Source organism: Nuphar pumila, chromosome 1, assembly GCF_984573655.1.
Source record: "Nuphar pumila chromosome 1, dmNupPumi1.hap1.1, whole genome shotgun sequence".
Taxonomy (NCBI): Eukaryota; Viridiplantae; Streptophyta; class Magnoliopsida; order Nymphaeales; family Nymphaeaceae; genus Nuphar; species Nuphar pumila.
Window position 1 is genome coordinate 9,145,611 of NC_143249.1, and position 16,824 is coordinate 9,162,434.

At 36.5% G+C, this 16,824-nt stretch overlaps 1 protein-coding gene across 7 annotated transcripts; it reads left to right on the plus strand.

Moving 5' to 3' along the window:
• Positions 1-515: 515 nt before the first annotated feature.
• Positions 516-15,719, plus strand: LOC149847902 (uncharacterized). Of its 7 annotated transcripts, XM_090008032.1 has the most exons (8): positions 626-804; positions 7,494-7,591; positions 8,869-8,921; positions 9,057-9,166; positions 9,249-10,164; positions 14,790-14,968; positions 15,051-15,342; positions 15,436-15,719. In XM_090008032.1, exons 5-8 carry the CDS (start codon positions 9,636-9,638, stop codon positions 15,462-15,464), a joined length of 1,029 nt encoding a protein of 342 aa, XP_089864158.1. In that variant the 5' UTR covers positions 626-804; positions 7,494-7,591; positions 8,869-8,921; positions 9,057-9,166; positions 9,249-9,635; the 3' UTR covers positions 15,465-15,719. The 7 variants fall into 7 exon arrangements, 6 of the variants coding, with proteins under 6 accessions (XP_089863901.1, XP_089864158.1, XP_089864118.1 ...); XM_090007775.1 differs by lacking the exon at positions 7,494-7,591 and having other exon boundaries at positions 516-826; positions 9,057-10,164; XM_090007992.1 differs by lacking the exon at positions 7,494-7,591 and having other exon boundaries at positions 626-826; positions 8,869-8,917; positions 9,057-10,164.
• The last annotated feature ends 1,105 nt before the right edge of the window (positions 15,720-16,824 follow it).

The window sequence follows — 16,824 nt, forward strand, 5'->3', positions numbered from 1 at the left end:
TGGCAGCAAGCCTGGAGGGAAGATGCAGACCCTTTCGTCCTAGGTTCGACGCCCGCTGATTGTGTGGGTGCCTTTAACTAGTGAGCTCAGCAAAAGCCTGGGTGGGGTCAAAAAACAAACAAAAAATGAGACTTTGGGGTTTGGTAGAACATGATCCAATCCGACCCGACCCGATGATTGTGTGGGTGCCTTTAACTAGTGAGCTCAGCAAAAGCCTGGGTGGGGTCAAAAAACAAACAAAAAATGAGACTTTGGGGTTTGGTGGAACATGATCCAATCCAATCCGACCCGACCCGAGCCGAGCCGAGCCGAGCCGAGCCAACCCAACCCAACCCAACCAACCCTGCTCGGGGCTGAAGACAAAGCGAGGGAGGGGGTCATGTGGATCCAACTTTGCACGCAGAGCAGAGTCGGGGGACCGGAATATAGTAATCACCCCCAAAGGGCCTCGTCGGTGGGTCCCACCGCCCTAAGCACCCTGTCACATGGGGGGGGGGGGGGGGGGGGGGGAGAGAGAGGTGGGCAGGCTTACATGGCGATGGTGTTAGCCCTTCCCCTTTAAAAATACCAAAAAAAGAAGGGCAAAGCAGTCCCCTTCTGGACTTCTCCTCCCTATCCCCACCCAACACTCGTTCTGCTTTTCCCAAAATCGGAGGCGCAGCAACTCTTTTCTCTCTTTGTTTGTTGGTCTCTCTTTCTCTCTCCCCCTGGTGGGTAGTGTGAGAAGAGGGAGATGCAGAAGAAGAGGCTTTGAGGAAATAGCCTGAACTCTCTAGAGAACGAAGGTCTCAGCCTCTCAGGGCGGTTGGTTTCTTCTACTCCCAAGGTTTTAAGTCTCCAGAGTGTTTATCTCATCTTTTTGCTTGATGGGTGTTTCTTTTTTTGTTTTTTTTCCTTAGTTTGTTTTAGATTGTTGGTGTTGTATTAAGTTTATGTTGGTATGCTTTATTTCAGTTTTATTGTTCGTTCCTTTGAGCCTGGTTACCTTATGTGTGTTCTTTGTTGGTTGGGGGGGGGGGGGGGATTTTGGAGATTGTTGCGATCCCCAAAGGCATGCTCTGTTTGCTATGTTGGTTTTTGTGGATATCACGTGATGTTACCCAGGGAAGCCTATTGGAGAAAAGGAAGTGGAAATTATCTCACGGATTGATGAGTATGGGAGAACTTTGTTTTTTTGTTTTTATTACTGATGACATGTGTCAGATGGGAAAGTTTTCACTGGTTTCGTAGTTAAGTCTGGTAGTTGTTTGGTGTGTTCAGGATCTGTGTGCTCGATGTTTTTTTTTAGTTGGAATAAGATGGTTGATGTTGGTCGTGTTTGTTGCATGTGATTTGTGGATTGGGATGTTGTGTTGAGTTCTGTAAATGATTTTGTGCAAAGTTGGTGTTGTTTTCCACATGGATGTGTTGTGTGACGAGAGCGCATGATTTGGTTGGTTGTGTTGTATGATAAAGCTCATGAAGACTGCGGTATTAAAAGAAGACTCCTTTATTACTGTGATGACTGTGATAATTGTTACAGAAGAGGGTAAAGCTAAGAGCGGAAAGAGGAATGCCGAGTGCGAGAGATTGTTTTCTTGTTCTTTTTCTTCGTCTCATTACCGAGAGTAGTTTTTTTGAATTTGGGGTTTTTTGTTTTCGTGTCCTTTTCTTTTCCCAAGTTAGATGATTTACGTGTAGTTCCTTTCTTTCCCCAGCCCGAATCATGAATGAGCAAAATGAAGGTTGCGTAGTCCATTAGACAGTGAACTAACTGGCAAGAAAGCCCTTTGAACTGAAAGAAGGATGAAGAGGGAACCTTTGAATGGAATGAAGTGAATGGGGAAATGTTTCTATCCAATATGAACTATCTTTGGAGTATTGGAGATAAAAAACTGGATGTGAATTGATGAAGATTAATGTTCTGATTTCTTGCTATTGTACTCGTCCTGTGTAGTTGTGCTCTTTCTTTCAGTATGTTGTTGTTTGTTTCCTTCAAACTAGTCCTAGGTACAATCTTGGTTACATAGAACTCGAAGTTACATCATTTTCTTTTTGGGCTTCTGATGCATTCTACTGAGAGAATGCGGACCCTTGCAGGTTCTTTGTAGCCATCATTAAAATAGTATGAAGAGACCTTTTAAGATAATTTCCATCAGCATTCTGATTATATGACTTTACTTATTTTGTTGTTTTAAGTTCTATAAAGAAGGTTAAGTGAACTTGACATTCGTGCATTCATATTTCATATGTATTTTTGTTAGTTCTGGTTTAACTTCTATACTATCTGTTTCTTGTAAAATGGTGCAACTATGCCACAGCTAAACTGTGGGACGTGTGAATGAAGATTACATCAGTTAAGAAAACACATGTACAAGACATTGCTTAGGACCAAAGGGTCAAAGGAAATGTAGTCATATTTGTATGCCTTAAATGAATATTAACCATTCGTTCTCCAATCTCTGGAAAAGAAAAGGAAGCATCCTGATGCACAGATAGGAATACTGACATGGAATTTCTAAATCTTTTTAGCTAATCATACAGAAAATTTATTAGCTCTCTTTGTTATATTTCTACATATGAGGACCATGTTGTACAAATCACCCCCTTTGTAACATAATGGTTATCATGATGATTACACGAAAGCGCCCAGAAAGGAACATCTTCTCTGATTGAGATTTTTTTTAACAAGTTAGGATCACTTTATCAGAGAAAGCATTTTGTATATATGTTGTTCTATATCTCGAGCCTTTCATTGAAGAGCCTTTCTAATAATTCATCTGCTAAATGTGTAAGAGAAAACTTCCACATACAGTTCTATTGTCATTTTTTTTTTCATGGAAGGAAAGAAGAATCTAATCTATGCATTCCAATAAGATCATTTAGCTCACAATTACTTTTTATTTCAGTAAGTCTTCCTTGAGAGGTTGAAGGCATCTTTTCACTTTCCCAATGGCTAGATAGCAAGGAAGGTCTTAGGGACAACTAATTGGAAAGTGGAGGATATGTCAAAGGAAGAGATGTAAAGCTTGACAGCAGCTGCTTCTGGCCACATGTCCTGGAACACATTTTCGCCAAATGACAAATTGACAATTTATTGTGGATTGATGTAATGCTTTTCATGCATGATTCCTCTTTTAGACTAGTAGATTGTGATAAGTGAGGAACTGAGGATATGAATTATTAGATTGCTATTGTGTAACATATCAAAGATATAATTTCTTTTCAGATTTATTTCCAAGTTACTCTTCATGAGTGCTAGATCTACATATCAATCATCGAACCTTTTTTTATCTTACATTATGCCATATCCATCTTCCACTTTTGGCTGTTATGCTTTTATTTAAAAATGATGCTTTCTGACCTTAACATATGCCAATTTCCCTTATTAGCAACCTTTTTTCTAAGTTGGCAAATGGCTTTTTGAATAAAAAAAGTCAAACCTTGATTTTTTGATGAAAATTTGTTTATTTAATTAATAACTGTAGAAATTGGTTCCCGATGCCATTGTTTTTATCAAGGTTCCCATACTAGGAAGTGGAACCGAGAAGCGAGGCCTTTTGAAATTTATAAGAAGCAGAAGCAAGGAATCAATTTGAAAACAAAATCGAAATTGAACAGGAAACGATATTAGAATCGAATGGGAAGTAAAACGTGAATCAAATGGGAAGGGAATAAAAATAAAAATAACTTCTTCATTTTCATGGTTTTTTAGTATAAGAATTAAACTTTTGTCAAAACCTAAAAATGATGGTCACCTATTTAGAGAAAGCACATGGGAGGTGAGTAGAAGCACAAGATGAGTGTTAAATTGTACATATATATATACATTTATATATGTGTATATATATATTATATATATTTTTATTTTCTTTATTTTATTTTTATTTTATCTAGTTCATTTAGAATTAGAGTTGGACTAGTCAACACTTTGTTGACTAGTCAAAGGAGTTGTTGGACTAGCTCCAACGACTCTATTTCCAGCCCTTGGAGCTAGTCCAACGACTCTTTTGAGTCCCTCTCCTTCTTGCCTCGTGCTTGTATATAAATAGGTGTGTTCTCTCTCTCTTGTATAACAATGCTTCTTGCATAGTGATGAATAAAATAATATTTATCTTGGCCCTCTTGTGAAATACCCCTTGTATGGGTTTGGTATTGAGTGTGCCCTTGTTTGGACACTTGTGCGTGTTCTTTTGAATCTTTGGTGAGCATATTGAGTGTGATTTAAAGATTCTTGTTTCTTTACATGGTATCAAGGCCTTGGTTGCTCTTGTCTCTTGAAGATTGCTTGTTGTCTCATTTTTTGTGCCCAAGGAAGAAAGAAAGATCTTCTTGGTAAATCAAAATTTTCGTGAAATTGTGCAAGTGTGGCTTGTTGGTTCGGGTGATCGTGGTGGTGTATTCGTGCTAGTTCGTGGTGGTGCACTCGTTTTAGTTCTCGTTCTTTTCTCATATATTCTCTTACCTCATCTCTTTCTCTCTTTGTAAGAATTGATGACAATGAGAAAGTCACCATCATACCTATGAAGCTCAATGATACAAACTTTGTAACGTGGTCTTCAATAACTAAGCATCACATATGGGGAAAAGGATTATGGGGATTTGTTGATGTTTTCGATCCGGAGCCTAAACTAGTCCTCGCAAAGGTTGAAAATGAAAAAGAAGTGCCTCTTACAGATGGTGAGAAGGCTAAGACATTAGTCACTTATGAAAAAAAGTGAAAAAACTGGAGAATGGGGCATGCCAAGATTTTGTTTTGGTTAATCAATAGCATATATATTAAAAAGTGATCTAGTCTCGCAAAGTTTGAGCATGCCAACAAAGCATGAGAATACCTTAAGAATATGTATTTCCTTAAAGATATTGCACATGTGTGCAATTTGCAAAACAAAGTTCGGACAATGACTAAAAAAGGACATTGAGGTTTGGTATGTCTTGACTTATGACAATTATAACAAATAATCTTCTTATTGTCATACTCATTGCTTTGTTTTCAATAATGTTTGTTGTCAACCTCATTTCCTTGAAATAAAAGGAATTAAAAATTTCGAAAATACTTTACAAAAATCTAAAAGATTTATTATTCCAAAAGTAAGGTATATTTCTAAATTTAATTTAATTTTTTTATCAGTTTCTCAAATATCTGACCATGGATGTAATGTCTCATTCTCTTCTAATAGTTGTTGGGTGTAGGGTCACCAGTTAGAGAAGCTGATTGGGGAAGGTCATAGAGAAGGAGGCCTCTAGTAGGATTGTTTGAAAATGTTCAGAAAATTGGCTTGGATTTATGACACAAACAACTTTCATTATCCAAAATTCAATATTTTTCAAATCTAAAATTTTTTGTAACTCTGAAAGTTTTAAATGTAAAAACTGTATCCTTGGTAAAATGAAGAGATTATCATTTCATGGAAGAACTTTTATTTCCTCTAGACCGCTTGAGTTATTACATTTGGATGTCTGCGAGCCAACACTAGTTATATCAAAGGGTGGATATGCATATTATGTGATTTTTATTGATGATTTCGCTAGGCATACTTGAATGTATTTTCTTAAGCATAAGTCTGAAGTCTTTTCTCATTTTCAAATATTTCACAACTTAATAAAAAATAAGTTTAAAAATGACATTTCTATTTTTCGCACTGATTCAGGAGGAGAATACTTATCAGAATAATTTAAAGATTATTTCAATTTACATGGCATCACACATCAAAAATCTTGTCCTCACATACTACAATAAAATGGTTTAGCTAAACGAAAACATAGGCACATCATTGAAACAACTGGAACTTTGCTGATAGCAAGTCAAGTACCAAAGGATTTTTGGGCTGAAGCAGCCCAAATGCCACATATCTCATTAATAGAATGCCATCTTCTTTTCTGCAAAATATAACAACAGTTGAATTTTTTTTAAACTAGCTCCTGATTACTCTAGATTGAGAGTTTTTGTATGCAACTGTTTTGTTTTTACTAACAAAAATGATAAGCTCTCCCCTCGGGATGTTCCCTGTGCCTTTTTAGGTTATGCAAATAATAAAAAAGGCTATCAATGCTTTGATACCAAAAGTACAAAACTATATGTTTCAAGAAATGTGTCCTTTTTAGAAAAGGAAGGTTTTTTTACTATGAAAAGACTAAGGAAGTAGCTGACTACTCATTCTTATTTAATTTGATCTCAAGTTATGAAAAATGTGATTATGAATGTGACATTGATATTGGTTTGATGAATGTGATCTTGATAATAGTCATGATGATATAATTACTGAAGAGCAAACCCATATGAACAAAACTATTTACAATATTCTAGGCGTAGGGTCCTTAATCAGCCATGTCCATTAGAGAAATATGTTGAACAACCTGAAGTACAAACCCGAAGATCATCTAGGATTTCTAAACCACCTATAAAGTTTGTGTCACATGACTCTTTTTCTTCAAAATACAAGGCATTTTTTGTATTAATTCATTCATACGTGAAACCCTTAACCTATCCTCAAGCTAAAAAATATTTTGAATGGATAGAAGCCATGACAATAGAGTTAGAAGCTTTGGAAAAGGCTAAGACTTGGATCATTCAAGGATTAAAAACCAAGAGCAATAAAACTCTTAAAAGATATAAAGTCAGATTAGTTGCCAAGGGATATTCTCAAGAATATGACACCACTGTTAGAACTCTAGTAGCCTTAGCATATGTTTGAAAATGGCCTATATTTCAAATGGATGGCAAAAATATTTTTTTTAATGAAAATCTAGTTGAAGAAGTTTATATGGAAGCACCACCTGGTATAAATATTACTAAGAGTAAAGCTCTTCATCTGAAAAAGGCTTTTTATGGTCTTAAACAAGTACCAAAGGCTTGGTGTGACCGGTTTAGTCGAGTTATGTTTGATATTGGATTTAAAAATTGTTTGACTGACACTGCATTGCTTGTTAAGATTTCTAATGGAAGTATTATTATTCTTCTTTAGGTGGACAACATGATCATTACTGGAAGATACAAATAGGGAGTTGAAAATATTAAAAAACTTCTCAAAAACTATTTTGATATAATCGATTTAGGCTTCTTGAAATACTTCTTAGGAATCGAGGTTACTTACTCTCCTAGAGAATATTTATTATCTCAATCTAAATTTGCTTTTGACATTGTCTCCAGCTATTGAATCATAGATGATAAGAGAGTTGATACCCCTGAGATTGCTAACACCAAGATGCAAATTGATGATGAACTTCTTGAAGATCTTACTCAATACAAACAACTTATTGGAGCACTCTCTTATCTTTCAATTACTAGACCTGATATAACACATGATGTACGCACAACTAGTCAATTTCAGCACACTCCTACTTTTGTTCACATGGGAGCAGTTTTGTGTATTATTAGATATATTAAAACCTCTCTTTGTCAAGGCCTTTTTTTGTCTGTTTCATCTTCTTTAGATTTAATTGCTTATATTGATGCTGATTGGGGAAGAGATCCCAATAACAGACACTTAACCACTGGTTTTTGTGTTTTTTAGGTGAATCTCTTATTTTGTGGCGATGCAAGAAGCAGCAGAAGGTTTCGCTTTCATCAATTGAGGCTGAATATTGGGTCATAGCAACCATAACGATGAAGGTAGTCTGACTCAAAGGGTTGTTGGCTGATATGGGAGTTCAAGTGACAGGAGCCTCCCACATGTGTTGTGACAATAAGAGTACAATCTGGATTGTCAGCAATTGTACTTTTTCATTGCACATCGAAATGGACTGTTACAATATTCGATAGGAGTATGTACATGGGACCATAAATCTGCCCTATGTTACATCATAGCATCAGATAGTAGATTTCTTCACCAAACCTCTCGTTGCCCCCCCCCATTCCACTTTTTCTTAGACAAACTTTCGGTTATCATACCGTAAGTCTGAGAGGGAGTGTTAAATTGTACATATATATTTATATATATGTGTATATATATTATATATATATTATTGATGTATATGTTTTTTTTGTTTTTTTTGTTTTTTTATTTTATCTAGTTCATTTAAAACTAGAGTTGGACTAGTCAACACTTTGTTGAATAGTCAAAGGAGTCGTTGGACTAGCTCCAATGGCTCTATTTTCAGCTGTTGGGGTTAGTCCAACGACTCTTTTGAGTCTCTCTCCTTCTTGCCTTTTGCTTGTATATAAATAGGGGTGTTCCCCCTCTCTTGTATAATAATGTTTCTTGCATAATGATGAATACAATAATATTTATTTTAGCCCTCTTGTGAAATACCCCTTGTGTGGGTTTGGTATTGAGTGTTCCCTTTCGTGGACACTTATTGTGCGTGTTATTTCGAATCTTTGGTAAGCATATTGAGTGTGATTGAAAGATTCTTGTTTCTTTACAATGAGACACATAGAAAACATGAAAAGAAGCGTGTGAGAACTTATAAGAAGCATGTAGAAAACATGAATGAAGCGTATGAGAAGCATAGGAGAAACGTGAGAGAATCAAGATTCCCATTAAGTTTCGGAAGCGAGGAGTATCTTCCGAAATGAGTTTCCGCGAATAATGCTTCCCACCTGTATAAGAAGCTTCTGGTAACTTTATTCATTATCCTTGGGATCGTGAGTGCTAGGTTACCATAGTTTTTTGCAATGCTCTTTTAGCTAGGTATATTTTTTACTATGTACTAACAAGATTGTAGCAGTTGGTGTATAGGCTGCTACAGTATTTGGTTTTCCCAAACCCTAACTTTTTCACGTGTATGTTCACACAGTTTTCATATTTTGCTAATGAAGCTGTCTTTCATATTAACTTTCTGGTCATGTTTAAAAAGTTTCTTCAGGAAAGTTTTTTGTGAATGTGAAGATGATGTGTGATGAGTGTAGGAATTGGAAAGATCACTTATTTTGGATCCATGGTCCAGGATGAAGAGTTTACTTTCTCAAGGTCCTCACAGGAAACTTCTCAACTAAGTTAGTAAGTCGACACTTTTGGCCTTGTGGCAGTTTGTTTGTTCTCTTATGAAGCTTGTACACTGAATATTTTTTACTTGTAGTCACATGTTTAAGTGAACAATACCATACTTTAAGTAATGCTGATCATGACCTGTAGGAAATTCCACAAAATTTTATACAACACATTGTAAGAGAACAGCGTGAAACTGCCTTGTGGGGTCCTAGCAGCATCATTTGGAATGTCCAACTGAAGAAAACTGGTGGCAGGTTCTCTTTCGAGAATGGCTGGTGGGAATTTGTAGAACAGCACTCTTTAAATCAAAGAGATGGATTAGTTTTCACTTTTCAGGTACGATGGTGCTTCACAATTTTCAGTTCAAATATTTGATGACACTGGATGGGAGAGAGAAGATGCATTTTCTGTTTTGAGCTTCAAAAAGGTTAATGGGAGCAGAGAACGACTAACGCAGGGGGAAACGGAGGAAACTTTGGTTGAAATCATATCGCTACCACATGGAACCCATGGATGCATGCAAACTGAGGGCCATGTGACATATGAAGCCCACGAACAGCACTTGTTCTGAGATCTTTATCCTCTAGTGGAAAAGGGAAATATTTAGAGCATGGTTCAGGCTTATTCCTTCAAGATGAGGAACTGAGTGCTGAATCAGAAGCTCTGACTAATATAATTAGTGTATCACCATTTGCTAAATGTGTTTCTGAGGCATCCAAGAAAATGGAAAACAAAGTTACAATAATTTCATCAGATCGGAAAACTATAGGGTCAACTACCTCACACTCCCATAGTTCAGGGGGAAAGGGCTTGAACTCTGAGCTAAAATATTGCAGCAATTACTCTTTGAAGGGGAAGGTTTCTGATGATTTAAATCAGGATAATGAATTGAGTCACGTAAGTCAATCAGTTCATCTGAGATCCCTAGATTTTGATGTGGAAGAGAAGAATGTGCAACATGATTTCATGCAGAACTCTTTGGTGGTGAAACTCACAACTCCATCGGAGGAGCCAGCCAATGCTTCAACTGAAGTGCCACCTGTTCGATGTGCTTCTGGAACCACATATAAAAAGGAAAAGAAAGGGATTGCCAGTTCATCAAAGAGGAAAACTGCTAAACAGGGCTCGAGCTGTGAGCAAAAGATCCTCTCTCTTCCTGCTTCTAAGAGAAAGGTCGATGATGGATCAGGCCACCATAAGAAACGGAATAGCTGCAATTCTCAACGTGGTTATTTAGAAATCTTGAAACCAGGTGATTCTTCTATCCACGTTTATCCAGATGAAAGCTTCCATCACACTCCTCATCCCTTTGCGCACACACAAAAAGCACATATACACACATGCACACACCCACCACATATTTGTTATCTATATGTCATTGCTCATTCATCTTTTAAGTAAACCTGATCGTGCAGACCGCTTATTCATGATTCATTTGCTTTCGAACATACTTCAAATGAATACATTTAATGTTAAAATATATTTTAAACTATGAAGAGAGAAAACCCTGCACTAAAATGTAACTATAAAAAGGCTTGTTACGTCCAAATTGCTATATGGAAAACATGATTTGTACCAAATGAACCTAGCTAAACCCATTTGTGTGGCCAGATCTACTTGAAAATGCATGAGTAGGTGACAATAAAATAATATATATATATATATATATAACACAGACTTGGCTGCTCTTGATCATATCGTATGATCTAGCTAAACATCACAGATCTGAGTTTGGTTCAGTGTTGCAAGTATTGTAGTATATCGTATAATATGTTCTGTAACTAGAGGGGAATCCAACACGAAACACACCTAAAACCCATTTTGGTAGTATGTTGTACATGTATTGGGTGTATCTTAGAATGTACCCAGGATGGAGGGTGTACTGTATGATTCTTTTTTTTTTAATCTATTAGGTTTTTAAGGGTTTGTTCATACTCACTCTTAGGAGTACTGGAAGAGGATATTCATATACCTTACAAAGCTTGAGAGTGATTTGGGAGCGGTTTTTTCCAAGAGGGATAGGATTTCACATTACCTCCAAGGGAACATTTTTTTAACGTGTTAGCTTAGTTTAGTTGTTTAATATTCGTATTATTTTATTATTTTCATTTTTCTTTGTCCTTATATCCATGCTATTCATAGAAAATTATCTTTATTAATGAATGTTCAATGTTTTATATGGTTTATAATTTTTTGATATGTGATATTATGTTTTTTTTGGTAGCTAGTATCATTGTTTCTTGCATTGTGATTTTTTAACAATTTTCCTTTGTTTTTATTTATCTTTTTCTACAAATTATAATTTTTTAAGGTATGTTATGATGGGTATCCTATTTTGGGTGTGACCTCTATGCGTATCCTATTTTAAGCATGACCCATATAGGCATCAATACACTTTTCATAATCCTAGTTTTATTTGCTCAATCTGACCACAGATGTATTCAGCATGGTTTGTCTATTAGAAATCGTTCTTTAGATCAAATTGTTTTGACATAGAACATTATTTTTTAATTGAAAATAGTTAATGCAATGTGTGGTTTTGATTTTTTATGCTCTCAAAATATTTGCTTACACATCATGACTAGACGATCCAAAACATGTTTTTAACTAATCAAACCATGTATATTATATTTCTAGGCCTTGGTCTAAAGAAAATCAAGAAGATGCTGAAAAGCAAGTTGTTTTTACCAGAGTACAATATAGTCCCGACACACAGGGCTTACGCCCTAACAGTCTCATCTTAACCATCCTAAATGGCTTCAAAGTACAAAATTGCTGTTGTTTGCTTAATCCAAAGTTATAGATGTATATTCCATAGTGTACTGATCAGGTACTTTTCATGTTTAGATATGTTTTAGACCGTCACACGGACTTGGCTAAAAGGTCGACGCACCCGCGTTGACATGCCCCGACACGGGTGCGGACACAGGTGCGGCTTCGGACACGGGGTGGACACGGTCAACTAAGTGTCGGACTCGGTCAATGCACCGGGGCCGAGTCCGTCCGCATTTTGGACTCGGTCAACTTTGACCGAGTCTATTTTGTCCATTTATTTTGGTAAGTTTGTGTTACTTCAATAGAATTACTTTTTTATTTTTGCTTTAAAATTTACAACCTTATTATTGTTTTATTATTGTTATATATATATATAGCCGTGTCCCTGTCCAAAATTTTTGAAATTTCTCCGCACCCGTGTCGCACCCGTACCCGCACCCATGTGACATAGGTTTTAGAGCGATTGAAAATCAATGGCTCATGCACCAAGAACTTGATAAAATAAAAATCACGGTTTCCCATTAAACTGATTTGATCCAAAGCATAATTTTTTGTGAATAAGCAATGAACATATCTACAGGTTTGGATTAAGCAAAAATGCCATGCAGTTATGTTTTCTATAAGTGTTTAGGATGGTTTGAGACTCTCTCTCTCTCACGCACAACACACATCGTGGTTGGCAATCTTGGAACTCGGTTTCGGATCGACCAAACTTGACTCAGTGACTCAGATGAGTCACGACTTTTCCCCAATGTATGGAGAAAAATTTACAAGTTATGGTTTCATATTAAAAAAAAAATCAACCTAAGTATAGGACAGCAAACTGTAAGTCTATTCATCGCAACCTGTTCCCAGATAAAAATAATAAAAAAGAAATACCCTAGTTGGCAATATTCAAAATAGTTAAAATATACTTTTTGACATTCTAGTATTTCCATAGATTCTTAAATGCTAAATAGCTACTGTTTAGAAATTCCAGAGAACCAAAACAGTGTTCTGCAATCTCGATAAAACAGAACCATTTTTTATAATATTCAAAGAATCTTGAAGCATTCGCTTGTATTTTTCAGAAAATCAGTTTTTCACTGATTAGCAATTACTAATCGCAAGGACCTTTGAAATGGAATTGCCAAATGGTCAAAACCAAGGTTGCCAGACTAGGAAGCGGAAGCCGCGGGAAACAATACGGGAAGCGGAAGCGAGAAGCGATGCATTTTAAAATGTATAGGAAGCGGGAAGCGAGGAATGAAAAAAAGAAATATAATAATTGAATGTGAATAATAATGAAACACAAATAAAAACTAAAATAAAAGTGACTAATATTAAATTTCATGATTTTTTAGTGTAAGAATTAAATTTTTAACAAAATCTAAAAATGATGATTACCAATTTAGAGAAAGCACATGGAAGTGAGTGAGAAGAGTGAGAGAAAACACATAAAAAACATGAAAAGTTGAGTAAGAGAACATATAAGATGAATAAATGAAGTGTGTGGAAAGCCTACGAGAAGCGTGGGGGAATCGAGGTTCTCATCAAGTTTCGGAAGCGAGGAGTATCGTGCTTCCGAAGCGAGTTTCTGGGAAGCGAGCTTCCCACCTATCTAAGAAGCTTCCGGTAACTCTGGTCAAAACCACTGAAACATAAGTTTCACAAGCACTCTTTGAAATGTTAAGAAAGCAGAGGCATTGAAATGTCAGATTATTAAAACCATGAATCGGGAATATTCTTCCCTTTCTGTGTCTAACACCCTTCTGGTTATAGAGGCTACTAGAAGGGCATGAACCCACTGCGTCCTAGTCAGTGACGTGGCTATCGATGATGGCTGCATCATCATCATCTCTCTCTCTCTCTTGCCACATCTAGGAACACAAGGAACTAAGAATCGACATTTGGCATTTGCTCAAGAGGGTGATGGGTATAGGGCTTCGAACAGCCAGATGAGATCAGAGTAACACCGAACCCTTCTAGAAGGTGTAACCCCAGTCTTGCCCTGAAAATGGCTGAAGACCTTGGTCTCCACTCTCCATTGCGCTGTGTTGTGATTGGTAAAGTAGTGATCAAACAAATTCCAGTCATAAATTGGGGAAAGGTAGGAAACAAAAAAGAGTTTCTTTCGTGTTACAAAATGATTTACCAAACTCGGGTGAGTAGTCTCTGGCTTGTGACTTGGCCGAGCTAAGCAAGTTAATAGAAAAATTCAGGTAAATTTAGCATAAAATGAGTTATGCTAATTTTGTGAGTTGCAAGGGGCCGATACCAGATGACTTGGCCGTGTTTTCCAACCATGCTCTCTCTCTCTCTCTCTCTCTCTCTCTCTCTCTATATATATATATATATATATATATATATATATATATATATATATATATATATATATATATATATATATGTGTGTGTGTGTGTGTGTGTGTGTGTGTGTGTGTGTGTGTGTTTACTCATGTGCATTTGTGACACTCATGCCTGCACAATGTCTGAGCTGTATCTTGGTCAAGGCAATTTCCTGTGATATTTTTCACTGTCATATAAATCAAAATATGTCTAAAAAAAATATAGAAAATAATTGCAAAAACATATTGTGGTTTCTTGTAGAAGTATAATGAAAGGATAGACAATTTCTCAAAGTGTAGAGAAAAGAAAATTATATTTAAAGTTTAAACCTAGAAGATATAAAATCTAAAAAAATTGATGGTATTATAATTTTTAAATTTTTAATAGGTGATACTTTGAAAATACCATAATGTTTTCCCTTTAAATTGTTTCTATATTGTATCATGGTAATATCACAATTCAAAATATTAGCAATACTCCTGAATGTGTTGTCCATATCAATCCATAACTTTTTGGTAGACATTGGCAACTAAACACTTGAGAATATGCATGTGCACGCATGATTGTGCTTGCTTCATTTGTATAGTAAACTAGCTTACCCAGTTCACCAATTCTTTTTGTTAGTTCAATATTAGATAGAGATGGTTTGTCTGATTTAGCTTATCTGGTTCAGTGTGAAAAAACACTGCTTTTGCACATGAAAATTGATGATTCTGTCTTTGATTTGGGAGGTCAAGGATGATTTGCTGATGATTGCTGTACAAACCGATGCAGGTCAATCTGGAGCAACAATTAAGCGGTCAACTTACACAAGAGCTTTTGTCTCGAGCAGGAGACCTGTGACAGATGAAGAAAAAACCAGAACAAAAACAGCTGCACTCTCCTTCCAGTCTGTCCATCCATTCTTTGTCGTTGTCATGAAAGCAACATTTGTTTCTAGAGGGTTTTACATGGTAATGCTAGTAGTTTCTTGGAAAAGTATCCACTTTCGAACATTGAGAATGATTTGTTGTTTAACGTATGCCCTGCATGCAGCATATTCCTTTGAAATTTGTCAAGGCACATCTGCCTCAGCAGGATGCGAAATTCATGCTTCGGAATCCAGAGGGGAAAGAATGGCAAGTGAGTTACCTTTACAAAGAAGGAAGATCTGGGTTTTTGGGTGGTTGGTCTGATTTTGTTTTTGCCAACAATCTGGAGGAGGGTGATGCTTGTGTTTTCGAACACATCAACGGTGGCGAAGAGTTGGTGATGAATGTTACTATATTTAGGGTGGTGGAACAAATTACTCCCCTGGCAAAACGTTACTATGTTCAGAATGTGCAAGGTTTGTAGCTATTGTTTTGCTTCTCCTAACCGTAAATGCTGTTGACTTAATTTTCCTGTAAGTTGATATCTTTTATGTATGGTTTGCTCGCAGAAGCACCAAAGTTAACATTTTCCAGGTGACAAGGTGCAAAGTACATGGGAGTATTGGCTAGCAGGTTCCTGTTGTTACTATTGGATGCTGGGAAGAGGTAAGAACTGTGCATTGTAGATCTAGTATCTTTGACGTTTTTGTAAGAATCCAAGGGACACTACAAGCACACTCCTAAGGGAACATATGTGCATATATCTGTTCCCTTATAGATTTGATGTTTTTGATGTTTGAATTTTGAACAAAATCTTCTAAACGGCCATGCTATTGATGAAGGAATTAGGATAGTGACTGCTTTGTTGTGGTTTGAGAACAGGTTTTCATGATGCTCGCAGCCTACTTGCAGAGCATTCTCTCTCTCTCTCTCAATACATCCTTGGGCAAACAGGCAAATGTGCAAACTCTTATGCATGTATTTTCTGTTACAAAGACTAATTTAGATGTATGGAAGGTCAGGTCAGGGGTCCCTCGGATACTGTGAATGGCAACCAATCACCACTGTTGGATTTGTTTATGTTTCTGATGGCCCCACGTGTTTTTGGGCGTTCATATTCTAGATTAACGGCTGAGACCAAGGGCAAGATCCACAGTGGTTGGATGCCGTTCATCATATGAATGAATGACATCTGAATGACGATACCTCTAACCTGATCTGCTGTTACTTATCCTTTGCCTGTATAAATGACAAATAATGTTGCACATCACATCCGCATCTTACAATCATTTTTTATTTGCATGTCGGTATGATCCTAATGTTTGAAATTTGATATGGAGGTAGGTGACCAACCCTTCATCCTACCTATTTTTTTAACTGTGATTTCTGCGTGTGTGATGAGAAAAGAATACCAACTTGAATGCTTATACATGGAATGAGTATCCATACTGTGCTTTGGAGTGGAAAAATATCTTTTTTCTATTGAAGCTCACATTGACCTGTATTGGATTCTCTTACCTGTGCTTGATGATTTCAGCTATAACCTAACTTTTCTTGACCATGTAGTGATGAAACTTTCAGTTATTCAGGGTCGGCTGAATGTGTTTCAATGCTTCAGTTCAATAAGGTGTTAGGCCAGACAATAAAGTAGGCCCTACCCAGGGTCGAATGAGTTAGCTTGATGGCTAGGTCGCACTATCATAAACTAGTGGTCTCTGGTTTGAGTTCCAAGGAAAAAGAGTAAACCTTACCCAGTTGCATCTATGATCGAAAATTTGGTTTACTTAATTTTGACGTTTATTCTTTTATGTTTTAATAGATTCAGACCGATTAACAGCCATGGTTCTATAAACTGTTCTTTGCTTTTTTCTTTTTAATGAAAATGATTTCATAAATCTAAATAAATAACAATGTGATAGGAGCCAAATGAGATAGCTAGATGATAGGGTCATGCTTCT